The 21,556-nt window shown below is 44.9% G+C and overlaps 1 protein-coding gene and 1 non-coding gene across 4 annotated transcripts in view; one reads left to right on the forward strand and one right to left on the reverse strand.

Annotated features, from left to right (window-relative positions):
• LOC142584541 (polyprenal reductase) overlaps window positions 1–15,778 on the reverse strand; it is a 31,872-nt gene extending 16,094 nt beyond the window's left edge. Inside the window, exons 1-4 of one of the 3 annotated variants that reach the window (XM_075694648.1) lie at window positions 15,041–15,778; window positions 12,573–12,718; window positions 4,784–4,969; window positions 3,772–3,903 (exon numbers count right to left, since the gene is read on the reverse strand). In XM_075694648.1, coding sequence (XP_075550763.1) covers window positions 3,772–3,903; window positions 4,784–4,969; window positions 12,573–12,718; window positions 15,041–15,243 — 667 coding nt within the window. In that variant the 5' untranslated portion in view covers window positions 15,244–15,778. The other 2 variants (XM_075694651.1, XM_075694656.1) reach the window with 2 other exon arrangements.
• Window positions 15,779–17,214: 1,436 nt separating this feature from the next.
• Window positions 17,215–17,287, forward strand: TRNAL-CAA (transfer RNA leucine (anticodon CAA)). The gene has a single exon. It is a non-coding gene; the product is annotated as a tRNA-Leu (tRNA).
• Window positions 17,288–21,556: the final 4,269 nt, after the last annotated feature.

The raw sequence follows: 21,556 nt of genomic DNA on the forward strand, positions 1-21,556 counted from the left end.
CGTTTTGGCTTGCCACAAACAGTTGTATCAGATGACGGGCCTCAGTTTTCAAGTCAGCAGTTTTCCCAGTTCATGACTGCCAACAACATAACTCATCTACGCAGTGCGCCGTACCACCCACAATCTAATGGCCTCGCAGAGAGCGCGGTCTGTAGAATAAAGGATGGCTTTCTCAAGCACTCAATGGTGAACGATCTCGAAACAAAACTAGCACGAGTGCTGCTAGGCTATCGATGTACCCTACTACCGTGCGGCAAGCCTCCTTCAGAGATGCTGCTGAACTACCAAATTCGTTCACCCTTGGATACTTGTGTCCCTTCTCTACCTCGAAGTAGCTCGCAGCCTCCCAGTTTCTAGTCCGGGGACCAGGTGTGGGTGTGCAACTTTGGCCAAGGGAGGTGTAGGTGTCCAGGCATCGTCAAGAGCACCGAGGGTTCATGGCTGGTAACGGACGACACTCCAGATGGCCTAGCCAGGCGTCACTTGGACCAAATTTTCCGTCGGGTGCCTGTGTCACCTGTGGCCCCAAAAGCGGAGGCTCCCAACTCGCTTCACCCCATCCCGGACAACAAGAATCGGTCGACGTCAACGCGAGAAGGCCGGTACAGTCCGGCCACTCCGGAACCAACTGGCCAACCTGTTCCTTCGACAACACCTACAACATCCTTTCCAGCTGAACACGCTCTCTGTCCCCCAAGTGCACCGGTCTTATGGAGGTCTACCCGACAACGAAGACCCATGCAAAGACTGCAGTTTTAAAAGAAAGAGAGAAGTGATATGAAATGCTTGGAAGTGCTGTGCTAACACGTGCCAAACTAGAAGTGATATGAAGTGCGATGCTAACACGTGTCAAACATGATTCGTTCTTTTGTGTTACGTCATAAGCAATCAGCCTATATATAATGTTCGTTGTCTCTGAAATAAACATAGTGTGTTTGCTCTTGGGCCGCTACAACACTCCCAGAGCAGAGCAGCTGTGGAAAAGGCCAGTTTGATGAGTTGACAGCTGCGCCAGCGTCGGAGCGTGAGTCATTAGCAAGGATTCCAGCTGCATAGGGGCGCGCTCATGCCACACGAGTAACCAATCAGAGCCATTTCGCTTCCGCTGGGGAGGGAAAGAGCAGGAAAGGGTTTCGTGCGTGCTGCGCTGGCTTCATTTCCGTTCAGTTCAGTCTCAGAAAATGGATGAGATGACCACGAGTTGTGCATTTCCCCGAGGAACGGGCAGTGTTCGATGAGGAGTGGCGAGAACTCGCCCGTGAAAGGGCTCGCCATTGGCATACCGATCCAGCCGTTAGAGCCGCCCGAGCCCAGGCAATCCAACAGCAATGCAAAGCAGATCCCGAGTTGAAGGAGTGGGAGGCTGAAGCAATCCATCACTGTTACCTGTGGGTTACTTAACTGTGATGAAGGTCAGGTGCACGCAAGACAAGCTTTGCTTACCCCCGAGTGGGAGGCTGAAGCAATCCGTCACTGTTACCTGTGGGTTACTTAACTGTGATGAAGGTCAGGTGCACGCAAGACAAGCTTTGCTTACCCCCATTTTCCAATAGAGGAAGGATTGGTCATTTTCTTTTTATTACTCTGTACCCACAGCACTACAACTGTGATTGCACTAATACATGTCAATGGATGGCTGTGGACTTAAACTTTTGTACTTGAGTAGTGGCATATTATAAGACTCAACATGCTTTATCTGCAGGTGATGCACTAGCAGCAGACCAGTTGCAAATCAATCATCTTGAACACATGACGTAGAGCTAGACAACTTGTAACTACTGCCAGGTTATTCTGATGGTGCAGAGCAGTTTGTACTGCATCCATAAATCTTCCAACTCACCTTATGCAATTTCATTGTGCCTACAAATGATCGCTGGTGCGGTTTAATTAACGTCCCAAAGCAACAAAGGAACTATGAGTGAGGCTGTAGTGGAGTGCTATGGATCTGTTTTGACAACCTTGGATTCTTTAACATGTGCCCAAAGCATGGTACATGACCATTTTTGGTTTCTGCCCCATCTGAATGCAGCCACTATGGCTGGGAAACACCGCTACAAAGGTTGTGCTGGTGACATTGAGGCTAATGACTGCAAAGAATGCTAGTACTATTTTCTATCACATATATGACAGCATAGAAGGTAAAACCATGCAGAATTGCAATAGCGAGCTCTCCTGGCTACTCATAAAGTAAATGGCATTAATATGAACTGACATCAATAATTACTAAGTGTGAGAGGCATATAAAGACGGAAAATTCTCAGTTAAAACTTTCTACCTCTATATTGATTTACACATCCTCTTATTCTGTGACTTGTATGCCTTAATCGGCTATTTGTCACAGTAAGCTGTAAACACTGAGCCTGTGGTATGTTAGGGTTACCCTACAAGGTATCTGTAATAAGCTACATTTTCACACAAAGCCAGATGGTTTGACGGTGCACACACAACTGACGGTGCACACACAACAAAATGAATGCAACAAGGTGGCATAGATTACTGTAGGACTGACATTGCTTGAGTGAGAGGTTGCGGTAACCTTGCCAGCGACAAGTCTAGCACCCCTATCAACCTTTCATGAAGGTATCATGCACAGTGTTTTTTGAAACCGAGGTGGCTGATGCTGAACTGAGTTTACAAAAAAAGTATGCATGATGCCACAGCAGCTGCCACTTCGGTGCTACTATGTACTAGTAGTACGATGAAACAAGCTGCGCTGATTTGGCCCGCCTATTTACAGCTTATCTTCTGTAGCACAGTCGATTATATATGTGAAAAGGACTACATTACGAAGGACATATTGGTGCTTGTTTAAGGACATAATGCAGTGCTAACAAGCAAAAAGAAAACACACAAAAAAAATCTGGCAAACCTATCTCACAATGACTGTTGCATCAATGAAATTAACATTGAAGCAATGTAGTGAAACACCATATTGCCAACAGCGAAATTTATTAGGGTGTATGCAGCCGGGCTCCACTCTCATGCTTCAAAGATTATGGCTATGTCATGTCAATCAAGTCACACGTCGTGAATGAATGTCATTCTTGTCATGTCATGACATTTCATTTATGCCATCCATGCCATGCATATCCTGATATATATATCCAGTTCAAGAAACGATCATGACAGAATCACAATGGCATAATACACTAGATAGATAGATAGACTCAAAAGTACCAAAAGTAAGCAAAGAATGCTAGCTAAGCACACTAAAATGTGTATACTAACACACAAAACAAGTACAAAGTGCCTATGTCATGCTTTTGTCATTTTCTTCACGACTGCGAATTCACAATGCATTAAGCATGTCCTTAAACACTATCGAGTTGTGACATACAATGAAATCTCCCTACAGCAGAGCTACTGGCATGAAGAAAAGGGCTGGCTGCATTTGAACGCGATTTCTGCATGCAAACTCAGTCACACCCTCCAGGCACATGGCAGGAGCCACCTAGCAACACTGCAGAAACTCAATGTTAGCACTAGACTGCCTTGACAGGCAGCCCTGACTACGTGGGACTTAGAATTTTTCAGTATGTATTTTAGCAGTAATTTCCTAAATATACCTTCTGTCCTTTCATACTTGAATATACTTTCATCAGAAAGACTGCATGAACTATAGAAAGTCCAGGAGCATGAGCAACAAGAGAACATTTCAGAGCAGGAGGACAGGCTTTGGATACCAGAGGTGAGTCTTAGTAGTTTTTCTTCTTTTAGCTGCACCAAGCATTTAAGATTTGGACAACATAAATTAAAATAAATTACACATACCATTTGAGTGTCCAGACTGGAAGCCTCTAGATAAGTAATTTTCACAGTTCAGTACGTATGACATTTTTTTTGTTGATCTTAGTTGGCCAAAGCATTTAAGCAGTTTGAAGCCTGTCCAGGTTCCGTACAGATCTGTCCATACAGATCATCATGCATTATACATATGCATAATGAAATTTTGAATGAGAAGGTTCCTGTGAGAGCTATGCAAGCAATCATTCTATCTTCCCAGGCTTGTTGAAGTCAAAAATGCACGGAAAAAGCACCATGACAATGACCTCAAACCAAGACCGTGTCAGAGACTTCTTTTCTAAATTTTATTGTTGACAGGATGACCCATGCGAGGCAGTGAAATTCTGAATCATTGTTTGAACTTCTAACAGCACCTGTAGCACATCAAGATACAGATTTGGACATTCAAGTGATTTCTTTGCGTAACTTGAATGGTTGACAACTATGTTTTTTGAAAGCCATTTGAGACAAGTTGACTTTATCCAAAACATAGAGTAGTAAAAGTAAAAGGTACATTTTGCTAAATGCCAGATCATAAATACAGACAGCTAATAACTACTTGCAGAATTTTTTTTAGTAATAAATGAAAAAGTCAAAACTCTAAACAAAGCTCATAAAATTTAAACTGTCATTTTTCGTTCTTGAAGATGTCGCAGCAAAACCACTATATTCAGGTATGCACATCTCAAAAAGGTAAACAAATTTATTTGAAAACTTAACCGGTGTACCGCGCTTACACTCAGTGCTCATTATTTTTTATTTTATGGCTTGTTACGGTGATATGTTTTAGTGCAAGAAGTAAACTGATGAACTACGCATAAACAGTGAATGTCTCACATGCCTTTCAACACTGCACAAGTCTCTCAATGTCAGTGGTCACATGGAGTTTCTTGTGCCTAGGAGCTTGGGATTACAGATACTGAAATCATTGCACATGGGCACTCCTGCCTACAGCATGGCAGCAAAGCCAGAAAGCTGAGATCAATAGTTTAGTAATTACCTGAGGTAGTTGGCGCATTTGCCAGTATGGTGAGCTGCACTCCAAAATAGAAAAAGTAACCCATGAGGTAATGCCACACGTGCATGCGCACGTTGGAGTAGACCGACACACACATACACTCGTAGCAACGTCGATACACATGGCATGTCTCTAGCACTTGTACTAGGAGGATGCTGGTTGCTGACACTGCAAGAGAGAGAGGGAGGGGGGGGGAGAAAGAAAACATACCAGTTAAGAAAATGAACTGTTCACAGCCTCAATGCATAAGTTAGCCTAACAGCATACTTGAACAAGTATGCATGAAAAATAATGGTAGGGAGAAATGTCAATTAAGACGCTTGGCTGTGGGCAAGATGCTGGAATGTGCAAAAATTCTGCGTTCCAGCAATTGGGCAAGAAGAGAAGGCAACCACATACACATTGTGAAGTGCAAAATTTGCAACTTTCTGAGCTCAATGAGAGTCATAATCAATTGCACACCATGATTTTTCAGCTAAGAGCACACAATATTGCACTTAAAATGGTAATCTTTAATACACAGTCTCAATTTTGTTACGGCAACAATAAATGACATGTGCATGCTCACTTGTTCCATGCACTTCAGCTGATTTCGAACATGTACACAATGCAATTTGAACACAACTCAGTCACACTCTCAGTCACACTCTCAGTCACACTCTCAGTCACACTCTCAGTCACACTCTCCAGGGGCATGGCACTCGGAGCCACATGGCAACACTGCAGAAACTGCCACTCTTACCACTGGACTGTAAAGCCTTGACAATCTATAAACAAGTATTTCCTCTGAAGAAGCTACGCTTGATCAGGTTTGAGGTGCACAAGACAATCTTAACACTGTCAGGACCCTGTGCTATTATATCGATAAGTAAAAACTTAAAATAAAAATGTCAGAGTAACTGTAATAAAAGCTGAATGCAATCTACTGAGTGTCGTATAAATATGAGCAACAGGTATACTTGACTCTTCCAAACTGCTGGCTTAAATTTCGTACAGAGATGGAATTTTACAGTGGCTTCAGTTTAAGACTAAGTTTTCAAGCCAAAGTGCACATCATCTGCTGTGACGGCACTAAAAAAATTGCTTTTTTGCAATGGAACAGAGGTGCCATCTCTCATTACTATCGTGAAGGGTGCATTTAACTATAACAGTGACAGATGGCACCACCATGCTGTTGCACCACAATTGGCATTTTGCCAAGCATGGACAACGCACACTTCGAATATTGTGTAAACAAAATGGGCAAGTAACGCTCGCAAACATAGTATTAAACTGAACCGACATAAAAATGCTAACTCTATGTGAAATGTGAGTGGAGATCAGCCAGTGGTTAGACCCCTATGTTACTGCTATTAGCATGCTGCAATACGAAGTGTTTCAGTTTCCCAGGATAGTTCTTCAAAACTGCCTCAGTATCTGTAATTTTAAAGTGTGTGGAAAAAACTTTTGAAATTAAACAACTACTGTAGCACAGCTGGTAAGATGTGTGATTAGAGTAGATGGAAGGCAAGAAGGATACTTTACATCGAACAGAGGAGTCCCACAAGGTTCGGTTTTGGCTCCTCGTCTCTTCAATGTTGCTCTAATACCTCTAGCCTGGCAACTACATCGGATTCCAGATGTGAGGTTCTTAATCTATGCGGATGATGTCACTTTGTGGTCCGTGCATAAAGATATATCTAGACAAACTCAACAGCTTCAAGAAGCCCTTGATGTGCTGAACAACTACGCTCGGAAAGCAGGGTTGGACATTTCCGCCCAAAAATCAAGCTATGTTGTGGTGGCCAACAAGAAAGGACGCACAAGAATCACGCAGCACCCCTTTACATTTAGACTTGGCACAGTGACAATCCCTGAGGCTTCTGAGGTCCGCATACTGGGTCTCGATATTCACCACTCCAGCAGTGGTGCACACTGGCTCCGTAAAACCAGACAGAGTAAGACAAAAACACTTCACCTTATTCGTCGCATTGCAGCAAAAGCAGCTGGAGCTCGTACTGACGTAGCTCGACGGTTGGTGTGTGCAGTCTTGCAGCCACGAATTTTATACCAAGCACAATTTAAACGGCTGACTTTGGCACAGCTGGCACAGTTGGAGACGATTAATCGCGATGCTATGCGCACAATCACAGCACTGCCCCGCATCACTCCGATACCAACCTTACAGGAACATGCCCAGCTCAACACAATTGCAGAGCTAATTTTGCAACGTGAAAAAGCACGTGAAATAAAAAAGCAACTTATTCCGGCTGTCGCTGTGTTGCATGCTCATTTTCACCGCGGCTCTCGGATTGACAATCAGCCCTATCCAATGCCTCCCTGGGAATTCACCAGCATCACAACTAATAAGCCAACGAAGTTATGACGCAGCGATACAACAGGTATTATTGATGAACACAATATCGTCAATGCATCATGCGCTAACACCTGCAAAGTCTATACGGATGCTGCCATTCTCCCAGACGGCGGAAGGACATCATTCCTGAGTACTACGCATAATTTCACCAGCGGCCACCAGCGCTATTTATCTACGGAAGCCAGCGCTCTAGTAATGAAACTTCAAGCCATCCACGACGCTGTGCAAGATGTGACATCTAAGCTGCCTACCATCAAGCAACTAGATATCTTCATTGATTCTTTAGCGGCTATTCAGGAACTCAAGAAGGTTGATAAGGCGATGGAAATCTGCGACACAATACACACTATGAATAGTAAGACAGCTACTTGCGTCAAGGTACACTGGATTCAAGGCCATTCAGCGAACCCTCACAACATTGCTGCTGACTAGCAGGCACACTGCCCTCCTAATCCTGATCTTCCACCTATTCCCATCCCACCTCAACCCCTTAACTTGCTCCGAGCCCGTAAAAACTTTCTCCGGCAGGACACATGCGCTCTTATCCCACTGTGTGTCTGCTCCCTCCCCCTTCACCTTACTAGGGCGGAGGAAGTTGTGCTTAGGAGGCTTCGGGCCGGGGTGGCCCTTATACCGGCTGTTATCTCAAGGTGGAACTGGTCGCATTTACCACTGGGAGCTACGTGTTCATACTGGTCCGTTCCTGTGATGGAAGCAGATGCATACCACCTAATATGGACATGTACTGGTTTAAAATCGGAATGCTCGCGTCTCCTACTGCAAGCCGGCCTCCGCTACAGTGTGACAACCAGCTATGACTGCTGGATACATGACAACAGATTCCACAAAACACTGCTTCAATTCATACGCAACACAGGCCTCACAGCACACATATAATACACATATACGCATCAAGAATTATGCCTTAAGGGCAAGTCTTTATCGCAATAAAAAAAAAAAAAAGCTGGTAAGGCATCATGAAATGCCCGTAAGAAACACCTGGTTATACCTCAGCTTAACTTCTTTTCATTTACTTTTTTCTCTTTATAAGTTTGGTTAATTCATTTTTGCAAATGGAAATAAACAAATGATATAAAAAGTAAACTTCAAACACGACTAATTCTTTCATGCGCAGAGGTTAGTCTCTGCAAGAAACCAATTACTGAAGGAAAAGCAAGAAACCAATTATTCAAAGAAAAAAATAACAGGGACTAAGAATGAACTACTGAATAAAAGAGAACATGCTCAATATGAACCAAGGAGACGGTAGGTGGTACACTCAAGTAGCTACCATGGAAAAGTTTCCTGAACTTCCTGTGGTGCTCAGCAAAATGGTTTTTCTACTTCATCAGACAGAGAGCAATGCTGTTACTCATGAATGCAAGTGCTGCTCTTGATCATATTTTTTCCAGCATATTGCACACTTCTATTGTACACGAGAAACTTCATGGACATAGAGTGACTGAAAGATAAGCAGGTCAGCACAGAATCATAGCTAACTTGGGCAGTACAACACGAACAAGACAAAAGAAGAAAAAACAGAGAGGAAATGTCACATCCCCATTACAAGTTTATTATTGGAAAAAAAAATAAGTAAGCTTATATATAAGGCGAAAGCCACAAATGCAGAGAGAACAAAAGCATGACGAGCGAAGCAACAGAAGTATCCAGGAAAATGCAGCAACAGGAATTGCGGCAGTGGCTGTCCAGGAATTTGTCAAATATGCACCAACTAGGCCCACAGAAAGTTCTTCTAAGCGATATTTCTTCTACATTGGGCCTGTCTTTTTTGTGTTCAAGTTCACATTGCAGCATCGACTTGTTTTGTCACCCACACATCGTCACAACTACGTGCTGCACTAGATTTTATGCCTACTACACAGGGAACAGCATCATCCCGACTGAGTTGTCATACCTCTTCAGCAACGTATGCCCGTCTTGGCGTCATGTCAAGCACATCTGCAAGATTCTCCATTGTGAGCTCTGGCATCAAGTACAAATCTACCAGGACTGGTTACGCATCATCTGCTATTCCAGCGATCCTCCTTGGATTGCTGACAAAAAGTTGCAGCAAATCAGGTCTTTCGCAGCTCGGATGACAGAAGTGTCATGGCAAGGGTTGGTCCGCAACATACTTCAGTCGACTGAAAGGAAGAATAAGGCGCAAGATAAGGAAAATAACGGCCTGGTTCTACTTGGCGGGGTAACCATACCAGAAGACACAGCAGCAGTGCTCAGGAAAGGACCAAAGTTTGGTGCTGCGCCTCATGTTCAAGCACATGAGCTCCTAGCAATAAATAGGAGAGTAGCAAACAAAGCTGGGACAAAGACCTCCAAATGTTGTCTTCTTCAGCAACTTCCAACACTGGATCCCAACGCAGACCATGAAGAGACAATCCACCTATTGGAAAAGTTGTCTCGTACTTTCATAAAAATGGTTTGTCGTTGCTGCAGGCGGACAAAGAGGGCGGATTCATCATCCTGTCTAACTCCGAGTTCAAAGACAAGGCTCTTCAAGCAATTCACAAGAACTTCAGGGCAGTCAAGGTAAAAGCTACGTACGCAAAGAAGGATCTCAAGCACCAATGCAAGAAACTTAACCTTACTTGTTTGCCAAGCAGCCTCAACAAATGTTCTGTAAACTCATTGCAAGTGTCTTTTTCAGCAAAATCTCATGAAGAAAATGTTCCGTTCTGGTAAATCGTAAGTGAAAAAGGGTCTTGGCAGTACTGCGTTAGCGTGTTTTTGCTGAAACATCTGAAACAGTTAACATTTTGAGATCCTTTCATTGTTCGCAAATCAGATTCATTGGTCCAGTTTTTCAAGGAAGAACCAGACATCGGACAAGCCTTTTCTGTTGATGTCGAGGGCCTTTTTTACTCTGTACCTCAGCCATGCATTGGTAGCCTCTCTTAAAGAGTGTATTGACAAAAACCCCGCGGTCGCCTTTCAGAACACAGTGGGTATTAGTACAAGTAACATTATTTACTTTATCAGAGGCTTAACAGTCCGCTTTTATATCTTTTGACAACGAATTCTTTTTCGCAGAGGGAGGGAATTTGCATTGGTTCCTGTGCAGCGCCAATTTTATGCAATATTTTTTGTCCCAGGTCGACCGCACACTACAGGAGGCCTGTACGAGCACCAAGTAGAAGTGATTTTAGAACTTTTTAACAGACATGGGAAGGGATTGCCCTTCACACATGAACTTCCCATGTAGAAATCCCTTCAGTTTCTAGATATTCATTTTAGTTTTTCTAGGGGACATGTGTGTTGGTCTTATAGGCCTCGAACTAGGAAGGGGATCCCACCTTTTGATTCGTCTTACTCTAAGACAGTGAATAGGGCTAAGCATCTCTTTGCCTTGAACCTCTGCTAAAGAAATCGTGCCACCACAAGATGCGAGAAAGCTTTCAAGCACAGGTGACAAAACTGCTGGTAGCAGGTTATACCCCAACAGTAATCACTGCAGTTGCTGAGGGTTTGTTGCAGAAGTTTAAGCAAGGAAAAAAGAAAGACAATAACGATTTCAGGGGAAAAAAGCGTGTGCCTGAAGTAGTTCTCTACATTCATAGTCTCGCATAATCTCAAGAAGGCTGTGAATAGGCACGATGTTGGAGTGGTTTTCTCTGTCCCCAACAAACTTGACCGTCTTTGCCCTCAAATAGCTACAGCAGGCGAAACAAAGTGAGGTTGCCAAAAGGAGCACCGTTGGCCCTATCTAAACTGCACCAACGGAGTTGTCTATGACATTCCTTTGACCTGTGGCAAAAGCTATATCAGCCAAACAGGAAGGTGTGTAAATGACAGATCTAGAGAGTGCACCTTAAATATTAAAAAGACGGAATGAACACATTTGGCAGATCGCATGAATTCTTGTGGAGGATGTGAGGCATTATTTCATGACGCAAAGATTCTAGGCAAAAGCCATAGTGAGCAGGCCCACTGGATACTGGAAGAATATCACATAAAAAAGAGGGGTGAAGGTTGCATCAGTGAGCCTTCGTTAAGTCTGTACACAAAATAGTTTGCATACCTCGATGCACATACGAATTAGGCATTTCTTGTTCATACATTCATATCTTATATTTTTCTATAAATTCATCTGCGCACGTGCCTGTCTCATGTAGCGCCTGTCCTGTGTATGTCCTTCCTTTTGTGCCATTTCTCTTGTTTGCACTTTAAAAATATTTGTCATGTATCAAACAATTACTTTCCTTGTTATTTGGGTACTATCATATGATAGGGCAGCTATATACCTTAGTATAGGGTTACAACTGCATGAGTAGAAACACCAAATGAGAGGGAATGGTGGTGCTCTTGCAGACAAGCACTGATAAATCAACCACTCAGGGTGCCTTCATCTCCTTTATTTCTAACTTTGCTACAAGAAAGTGGGCTAGTGCATATTGCACCAGATCTGCAAGTAACTTATTTGACGTGTGTTTGATCTGGTACCCAGATTGTTTTTTATTTCCTCCTACTACATATTTTTTGCTTATTAGAGAGCAAATGTGTCCCAATCTCTACACTGAAGAAAGAACACTGTCAACACTAAATCTGCTGCCGACATTTTTCAAGCCATGTGAGAAGTGATGCACGTACGAGACCACTAATAATGTTTTTCTTTTCCTGTTGGACTATACTAGGGCTCCTATTTTGAATGTGAATGCATTATATGCCTCCTGGAGCGGGAAATCCGGTGTCCGTCTGGCCCTAACATACGACGATACGAACGCTCACGTGACCAAGCGATAATGTCACGTTCCCGCACTGGACCTGCTGCGGCTCGCACTGCCATATAGCATGGTGAACAGCCACGGCATTGGACGGATGCCATGGCCCACACCCAAAAAATTGACTTTGCCCAATTTGAAAATCGAGGTGACCCACTTCAAAACTGACCTGGCACAGTCCTAAAATTGACTTGGTCTCACTCCCAAAATTTGGGTGGCCTACACCTGAAAAATTAACTCTGCCCAATTCGAGCACATGACCAAGTGAAAAGTATCACACGGAAGAGTCATACCGTCTTTGTATTCAATGCACGTAAGGAGACTTAAGTGCCTTTCTAACTTTTTGTCAATCCATTTAAACAGGTCATAACACGCTTGTACTATGTATAAAATGCATTGCATATGAAAATAGGACCTGCTAAAAAGTGTGGAGCTTCACACCTTATGGTCGGAATTGTTTGTCAGTATGAGCAATGCTGTGGTGGCAGCGTGCAGTTTTTCTTTTCTGCCTTATGGCAAGGGCAAAACTGTGGTTAAAAGAAGGCCACAACCGTAATGGAAAGGACAAGTGGATGGACACCGCAAATTCAGTTTCGAGCTTTCAACTGCTGCCACAGTAAGAAATGTAGTTGCCAAACATGTATGACTGAATGATATAGTGAGTATGAATTTTGCTTACCAGTCATAGCAGGCCTTGGCTCAAAGAAATCGACCACTTTAATGATGGTGCCTGGCAGTGGCAAACCAAAAACATATGACCGCACCATGAACACAGTGATGAAGGTAAAGATGACAACTCCAAACTGATAAAAGTGCTGGAACCATCTGTAAAGACAATGTTATAGAATTAGTGCACTTTTTGAGAACATATTCTCAGAATGTGAATACCCATTAAGTGGCCTTATTGGCTACGTACACTTGTTAATTAAACATGCTTCTTGAAGGCTAAGCACCTAGAAATGAGCACACCAAGAATAGAAAAACAAAGAAATGGAAATATAAAGTTTTTTTTCTTCTACAACTTAAAACAAAGGTTGCCAAATCTTGCAGGCCCCTGAGATGGGGTAATGCAGGGCCTTGTTAATTTTGATTGCTTATTGCACGCCCTGCTTCAAAATGCAGAAGGAAGGGATTGGGCTTTTGTACGATGTACAAAACAGGCTTGGCTAGGACAAACAAAAACAGCTTGAAAAATTTTAATAAGTACAGAATCATATTTTCCTGTACTAGTAAAAAAAAAAATTATTGAAGAACTAATTTCACGACGACTGTCGATGGTAATGCAATTTGCATTCGACCAATGTAGCAACACGCTGTATTCTTGAAGTCACATTTATTTAGCATCTGTAGTGGTCATTCTGAGAGTTCTATTGCCTCAGCTGCATGCGACATACTCCGGTATCGTCCTACTTTGCTATGGCACTTGCTTGCCAAGGTTGCCCATGAGCATGGTGGTTTGATGACTATATGATGTCAATGCAGTGATGATGATGGAATGGCGAAGAAGGAATGACGCCGATGGAACAGCAAGGGCAGTATAACGAGGACGGCATGGCGACAGTGAGATGTCGACTTTTAAGTCATGATGATGGTGATGACACGTGATGACATCACGACAATGGGACAACGTTAAGTGTGTGACAACATAGGCATGATGACGATGCTGGAATTACGACGATGGCACGACCACGATGGCACGACAACAGATGCACGACAGCAACTCTCTGGCGATGATGGCATGGCGACATCGGCATAATCTCAATTGAACGACGACAGCATGACTCTGATAGAACGGTGAACAAGAAATGATATCAATGGCAGTATGACGATGAGGCATGATGACAATGGGACGACATTACTTAAGTGATGACGATAGCAAAGTGATAGAGTGTGACGATGACGGCATGATGAGAGTCGGATGACAAAGTTAAATGAGGACAATGGAATGATGTGATGGCATCATGATAACGGTATGACAATGTGTGCCCGACGACGACGATGGTATGATGACAATGGCATGACAAGCGTATGAGAACAATGGGATACGAGTGTTGAATGACAATGGCATGACGACTGTATCACATAGTTTGTATGACAATGATGGCATGATGAAAGTCGTATGACGAAGCTGGAGTGACGACCATTGTATGACCACGACGGCATCACAACAGGCGGTGTAAAAACAAATGCATGATGATGTTGGCAAGATGAGAGTCAGGTGACGAAGACAGAATGATGACGGTGCAACGGCCACGAAGGCCCCATGACCACGAGCACATACTTAGTAGCCCAAGCTATTAGAAAACTAGGGCCACCAGGTTGGGGTAGAAGGTGTGACAACTGTATGATGAGAGCCAGATTACGAAGCTAGAATTACGACAGCATCATGACCACAGGCACATGCCTAGTGGCCCAAGCTGGTAGATGACTTGGGCGACTGGGTCGATGTAGGAGGCTGGATAGATAGATAAGCTCAAAACAGCTGAAGTAGGCAAAGAATGCTATTCACCTTAAAAACGAAGTTCGTTGTCATGAACGTGCACTTCACGCAACACTTGAGTTGACATGGATCTGTCCCTGTGTCCATAAATTATCATGTGTTACTATAGAGCTTCGACGCACACCCGTGACATTATGTATACGGACATAGGTGCCGCTAAAGAATGAATCACTTCGCAGCATAGGCACACAACCAGCAAAAGATAACTGCAGCGAGAACTAGCATAGCATACACCAAAGTGCGCTCGTCAATTTCAGGCTAAACAAAAATCACCATTTCTGTGTGCATCATCAATTGTCCGTGTACGTATTTATACTCACGGGTGTACGTTTCGGAGCGAACCGGCTCCTTCGCCGTCCTGCAGCAATTTCATCCCTGAGCAAGAAGCCGGAACGACTCTTAAACGTCGGGCACTCGGAGTTTCTTCGCGCGACATTGCACCCGTCTTAACAGAAAAATATATAAAAGAAATAAAAACACCAGACAGGTACATTCTCCACGCAATACGTGACCTATAAACGGAATCGTTTTGCGATCTCTGTTCAGGAAGATGCTCCAAATAACATAAGGGGTCTGACACAATCCTTCACCAATGGTGGAGTCGGTTTACGTCAAAGGGTACGAGTTCACATCATGCACTGCAGTACCTTTTAGGAATTGAAATGTCTTCGAGAAGTCGAGCTTTCTTGTTTGTTTCGGCCACTTTGCCGTATAGCATCGCCGCTGTCAGCAGCCCTGGAGCGGCATCTTTCTTGACGAAATACCAGCAACTGGCGAGGAGCATTGTAGTCGTAACAAGCATCCAGAATACATCAAGAGGATTGAAAACGCCGGCAAGCGCGGAGAGCATATTACGCCGTCGATGTTCTTGCTGGCACACAACAAAATCTGGGACAGATCAGCACAGAGTGTTGTCAGCGCGCTACTGCGAGTACGAAACGGGATCTCCCATTGTAGGCGGTCTGCGCTACAACCACACTAAAGAGAAGTGGTTCGTTGCGAGAAAATAAAGGTTGGCGCTTTCTTCAGCAGGCCTTGCGGGAGCACGGCTCAGCGCCAGAACGCCCGTGTCGTTACAACGCTACAACCATCTACAACTTCGTATCCTTTCTCCGTGTAGTACAACCACTGAGAGATGTGGTTCGTCGTGAGAAAGGGGAAAGGTTGACGCTGATCCCACAGAACACCTATCTTCGTCTTGCGACTTTTCCTCCTCCCCCATGCCTCCAAGCAGGAAACTCCGCTTCGCTGACCGCGAGCGGCCTTCGCACACGCAACGCTAAGTGGTGATAAGCGCATTGATAAGCACCATTGAGTTTCATATTAGTATAACTAGAGGGAAGTCTGCCACTGCGATCGTTCAAACATCATGGGAATGATAGAAAGTACAGACTTCGGATTCGCATTCTGTTGACTGGCGAACTAGTCTACAAGTATTTTTTGTGAGTTTTGGTTTCGGTTCAAGCGAAATTGATGTAACCTGCAGTGGGACAGTGCAACGCAAAGCTCTCTGCCTTTGTTATGTTGCTCGAAGTGGCGATAGCGCGCTGGGCCAGCGGCTGGGACGATGTTTGTGTCGCGGTGTGGTGTCGAAGCCCTGACGAGAAAGCGACGGCATTGTAAACGTTGAAAGAACGTGTTGTGACCGTTTGCACCTTGGTTTCTTAAGTGTGTTAGGTTGCCGCTGTAGCGTTACGTGCTCTATGAAACTTCAGAATAGTAAAAAGAAAGCACTACTGATACAAGACATAGACACTTCTAGTGGCTTGACAATCAAATTTTATTGAGGGCTTTATTATGCATTGCTCGTTTATGTGCTCATTGAAATGCGTGTTTTAGGAATTCGAGAACACAAACTTACTTGTGGTAGGAAAGGTCGCTGCTTTCTGGCTGTATTCTAGTGTCGCAAAATGGGCAAGTGCAAAGCCACGCCATAACGTTTCGGAAGCGGTACGTCAATACAAAATATGATGAAGCATACTCGTAGGAGGCCACAAGCGTCTTAGCTAGCACTGTATCAGATGTGCTTAAAAGTACTTGAAGACGTTCAGCAATCGTGACAGCCGACTCAGCCTTTCGAAAGAGCGAGAGGGTTCGCAAGTGCCTGTGGTCTGCGAGAAAAGTCTCGTGTTTGCAGCGAGCAGGCGTCGTAGCAGACGAGACTTGTAGCATCCCTCTCAAGGGCACAACACTTCCTCACAATACAACATTTTTATTTCCATAAATACTTGATGAGTATCTTTATATAAGTACATACAGGGTTGTTGTTGCTGTTGCAAAAATAAATAAATAATTATTATCTGGCATTAAATCGAGAACAGAATTGCAGAAGAATGCATACCCTGATGTGCCCTGGTAAAAACCATAGTAAACCGTGCTTCCATCTCAAAGTCATACAAAGTTTATGTAACGTGTAGTACATTATAAACGAGAAGAAAGGGGGTTAACCATAGAGTTTCATATTAGTACTCTATGGGGTGAACCGAGGGGCCCGATTTTTATTAGTCATATCATAAGAAGCCAACAAACACTGACACCAAGGACAACGTAGGGGAAATTACTTGTGCTTAATAAATGAAATAAAGAAACGATAAATTAATGGAAATTAAAGTGGATGAAAAAACAACTTGCCGCGGGTGGGAACCGAACCCACAACCTTCGCATATGTGGGTTTATTGACCAGTTGCCTTCTCGTGACGCCTGCGGCAAAAAGGACGTTCCACGTCCGCCGCCAAGGTCTGTGAGTGGTGACGCTGGCTAACACTCCCAGTGTTATACTATATAGGATACAAATACCCAAGAAAGTGGATGGGGAAACAGCGCCGCGGTAGCTCAATTGGTAGAGCATCGCACGCAAGATGCGAAGCTTGTGGGTTCGGTTCCCACCTGCGGCAAGTTGTTTTTTCATCCACTTTAGTTTCCATTAATTTATCGTTTCCTTATTTCATTTATTAAACACAGGTAATTTCCCCTATGTTGTCCTTGGTGTTAGTGTTTATTGGCTTCTTATGATATGTGTAGTACATTATATAACAATGCAGAAATAAAATTAGATTTGACGCGATAATATTTGAGTATAGCTTCGTTTACTGCGCCGCAAGCAAACGCCACTAGTCTAAAGATCGAAGTCAATCCGAAGCCTGTACTTCCCATCATTCCCATCTAGGTTGAGGCAACGCTGTACGCTAGAGCCCCCGTAGGCACTAGCGCCACATTTCCCTCTAGGCTATTTATTTAGAAACATTATGATAAGCACTAATAACCAGTTCATATTAGGGCTACTTTTTACCTACACACTGGCTACACGAGTGTAACTAGTGTATTATTCATGGTATCAGAGTTTTTTACTATAATAATATAGTATAATAGTATATACTATATAGTATATATAGTATAATATTACATCCTCCTGAGTTCCGAGGTGTATTAAAGTTCACAGATTTTTGTGAGCTTTTCAGAAATTGATGTTTACGTTACAGAGACGAAAAGTGAATTTTTGTGATAACTTTATTTGGAATCCGGTGATTGGAAGGCCCGGGCCTGGGGCCGCCTAGATGGCCACTGGGAGCTGCTGCTCCCGTGCGGCTTCCTTGGCTCGCTGGACGGCCCAAAGTTGGTCTTGGAGTTCTGAGCTGAGCAACACGGCCGACCACCGCGCCCGTAGATTTTCTGGGGAGACTGCCATTTTATTTTGGTATATTTCACATCCCCACAACATGTGTTGAAGGGTGGCTCTAACAGATTGCATAGCTTGCACATATCGCTCTCGTATATATCGGGGTAGAAAGTTTTTACTTGCACGGGACTCGTATAAGTTTCTGTTTGTAGTCGCCTCCAAGTAACGGACTCAGCTCTGTTCAGTTTAGTGTGAGGCGGTGGTAATACTCGCCTCCGATTTTGATAGAATTTGGTAATATCGCTAAATCTTGTTAATATATCTTTTTCTCTCCAGATTTCCTCCTCCGCGTTCTCCTGACCGATGGAAGTCACTCCTTGCTCAGCTCGGCGAGTAAGACCTCGAGCTTCGCGGTGTGCTACCTCGTTGAGGTTGACTGCGGGAATGTCTGGAGTCGTATGCGCTGGGAACCAGAGCAATTGCCTGCCGTTCTTCTCTGCATTGGAGAACATTGCTTCATTGACTCTGATGATGTGCCATGCCTCAGGAGAGATCCTACCTTTTGCATAATTTCTAATGGCCGCTTGAGAATCGCTAATGATGTACTGAGCATTCGTGGAGACCAATGCTAGTGCAATGGCTACCTCCTCTGCGGTCTCGGAATGTTTGGTATTAACTGATACGCTTGTAAGGGGTTTTTGGGTGTGATCTACGATTACTGCTACATAGCTATTTCTGTCTGGGTATTCAGCCGCGTCTACGAAGGTTGCTCTGTCGTCTGACCCAAAGCTTCGGATAATTTTCTCTGCTCTACTCTTGCGTCTGCCGTCGTTGTAACCTGGATGCATGTTCTTGGGTATATTTGGTACTAAGAGTTTGTCACGAATTTCTCTCGTTATCGTCCTCTTTTCCCCGTATAGATTGCGGTAATTCATTCCTAGTTTGCTTAGTATATGCCGTCCCGTTTTGGTTTTGATTAGTCGCTCTGCTTGAGATGTTTGTTGTGCTTCTATGAGTTCGTCCAGTGTGTTGTGGAGTCCTAACTTTAGCAAGAGATCCGTGCTCGTACTGATGGGAATTCCTAGTGCTAGTTTGTATGCTTTTTTTATCATGTTGTTAATTTTACGCTTTTCAGCTGCAAACCAATTGTGGAAGGCTGCTATGTATGTGATCTGACTGATTACGAATGATTGTATCAGCCGTATGATACTTTCTTCCTTCATACCTTGGTGCTTGTTAGTAATTCGTTTGGTTAATCTCATGGTGTTTGTTACATTTGTGTCTAACTTCTTTACGGTTTCCCTATTTGTGCCTTTGTTCTCGATTACCAGACCCAGCACTTTGAGCTGGTTGACTATTGGGATATTCCGCCCGTTCTTTGTGTGTAGCTTGATTTCCTCATGAGCCTTGTTTCTGTCGTATCCTTTGGGAGGCCTGCCTCTAAGTGTGGGGCGGTACAATAGAAGTTCAGATTTCTCTGCAGAGCATGTGAGGCCTGTTCCTATGAGGTGTTCCTCTACTGTGTTAATTGCAGTCTGGAGTCGTTGTTCTATTGATCCGTCGCTGCCATCACAGGTCCAGATAGTAATATCGTCCGCGTAGATTGTGTGATTCAGGGACTCTATGTGATTTAATTTTGCGGGGAGTCCCATCAAGACGAGATTAAACAGCATCGGCGAGATGACAGCGCCTTGCGGCGTGCCGGCCCGCCCTATGTCGATCTCGGGCGACTTGAGCCCTCCGACGGAGATGACTGCTGTTGCAATCTCACCGCTGGCACCAGTTGTTGCATATGGGTCGCAAGCCCCAAGGGTAGCGTTGGCCTGGCGGCCTGGGGCACAACTGGAAGCATCCGAAGGTCCTGGCAAAGCATGAGTCGACTGCTAACAGAACAACTTGTTTATTCTAGCATCGCAAAAGAGCGGCCGGTCAGGTCGACCGAAGTGGAGAGACGGGAGAGCACGTTACTCGGCGGAAGAAATCGGAGCCCCTCTCGGCGTCCGGGGCAGCTGCTTTTATACTCTCGGAGTCGAGGGCAAGAAGGAACGGCTGAGGATGGGGCGCACGTGACGGCGGGGCACGGACACGCTGAGAGACACGTTGAGACAAGAAGTGACGCATCCGCCGGGCCGGCGCCGGTCAGACCTCCTCGCTTCACAGTTGGGGAGCTCCTCTCCCCGGCTGCCGCGCTTTGACAAGCGTGGGCACCAACATGCACACACGAAGACACGTGGCATTGAAACATGCCTGGACGCGCTTGGCGGGGAGGCGTTGCAGCAGCTCTGAACGGGCCAAAATGTCCGCCGCTTTGAACGAAGCCCCGGCTATACCGCGCGTCGTAGGCGAAACGTAACAGACCGCCCCGCCGGGAGAAGGAGATCCCGATGGTCAGGGGACTGCATCCGCTGTCCGGAGGGATGTCGCTCGATGATGCTCATAACCGAAGTCGGTCGTCCTTCGGCGTTTCTTGAGCGCAGCGCACAGAGAAGGCCTCGTTCTCAAGTTCAGGTTCACACAGGACACTGCAAAGTGACTTCGGGACAGTTGTCATTTTTGTTCTCGTTCCCAGCAAGCGTTAGAACTACGCCGAAACTCAACCGCTCAGTCAGCAAGCACGACACAACCCTCACTAAGCCCTGCCAGGCTCTTTCCCCTTTTATACTACTGCCTAGTTCCTTACAGTCTAGCAGCACTCAGAACGCGTCCACAAATTGGAAAATTGCACTAGAAAGCACGTCATCACTTTGAAACACTAAACAAAAGCAATATGTTAAAAATCCTGTCTCAGGAAGAAAACATCACTAACAAATAACTTTGAGGCTGATTCCTACGTTAGGGGCCTCGACTTTAAGCCATCGGCGTTACCGTTGAGACTCCCCTTTTTGTAACGCACCTCAAAGGAATATTGTTGCAAAGCGAGGCTCCAGCGCAGGAGGCGGCCATTTGTGGAAGAGATGGTCTGCAGCCGTTGGAGAGGGCAGTGATCCGTCTCGAAGCATGTGAAGTGGAGACCGCAGCGAGCGACGGTACACCAGCTCAGCTGGCGAAAACCCCGTAGCCGCATGCGGCGCGGTCCTTAATGCAAACATCACCCCAGGCAGAAACAGCTCCCAGTCAGTTTGCTGCTCAAACCACAATGCTCTCAACACGCGCTTCATGACGGAGTGGAGCTTCTCAACGGAATTCGACTGTGGGTGGTACACTGAGCTGTGTAACAGCTTTGCCCCACACCTTTCGAGAAAGGCTGTCGTCGAAGCGCTAGTAAACTCTGTGCCCTGATCTGACTGGATTTCCGCAGGAAAACCAACTCGCGCAAATATGGACAGTAGTGCAATGACTATCTCAACTGAGCTGAGTTCTTTAAGCGGCACTGCTTCAGGGAACTTTGTCGCTGGGCAGATCACAGTCAAAATGTGTCTGTACCCCGTGGCTGTTACCGGCAGAGGTCCCACTGTATCAATAACGAGCCGTCTAAAAGGCTCCGTAATGATAGGTACCAACTTCAACGGCGCCCTCGATTTGTCCCCTGGTTTGCCAACCCGCTGAC

Source organism: Dermacentor variabilis, chromosome 1 (assembly GCF_050947875.1).
Source record: "Dermacentor variabilis isolate Ectoservices chromosome 1, ASM5094787v1, whole genome shotgun sequence".
Classification (NCBI taxonomy): domain Eukaryota; kingdom Metazoa; phylum Arthropoda; class Arachnida; order Ixodida; family Ixodidae; genus Dermacentor; species Dermacentor variabilis.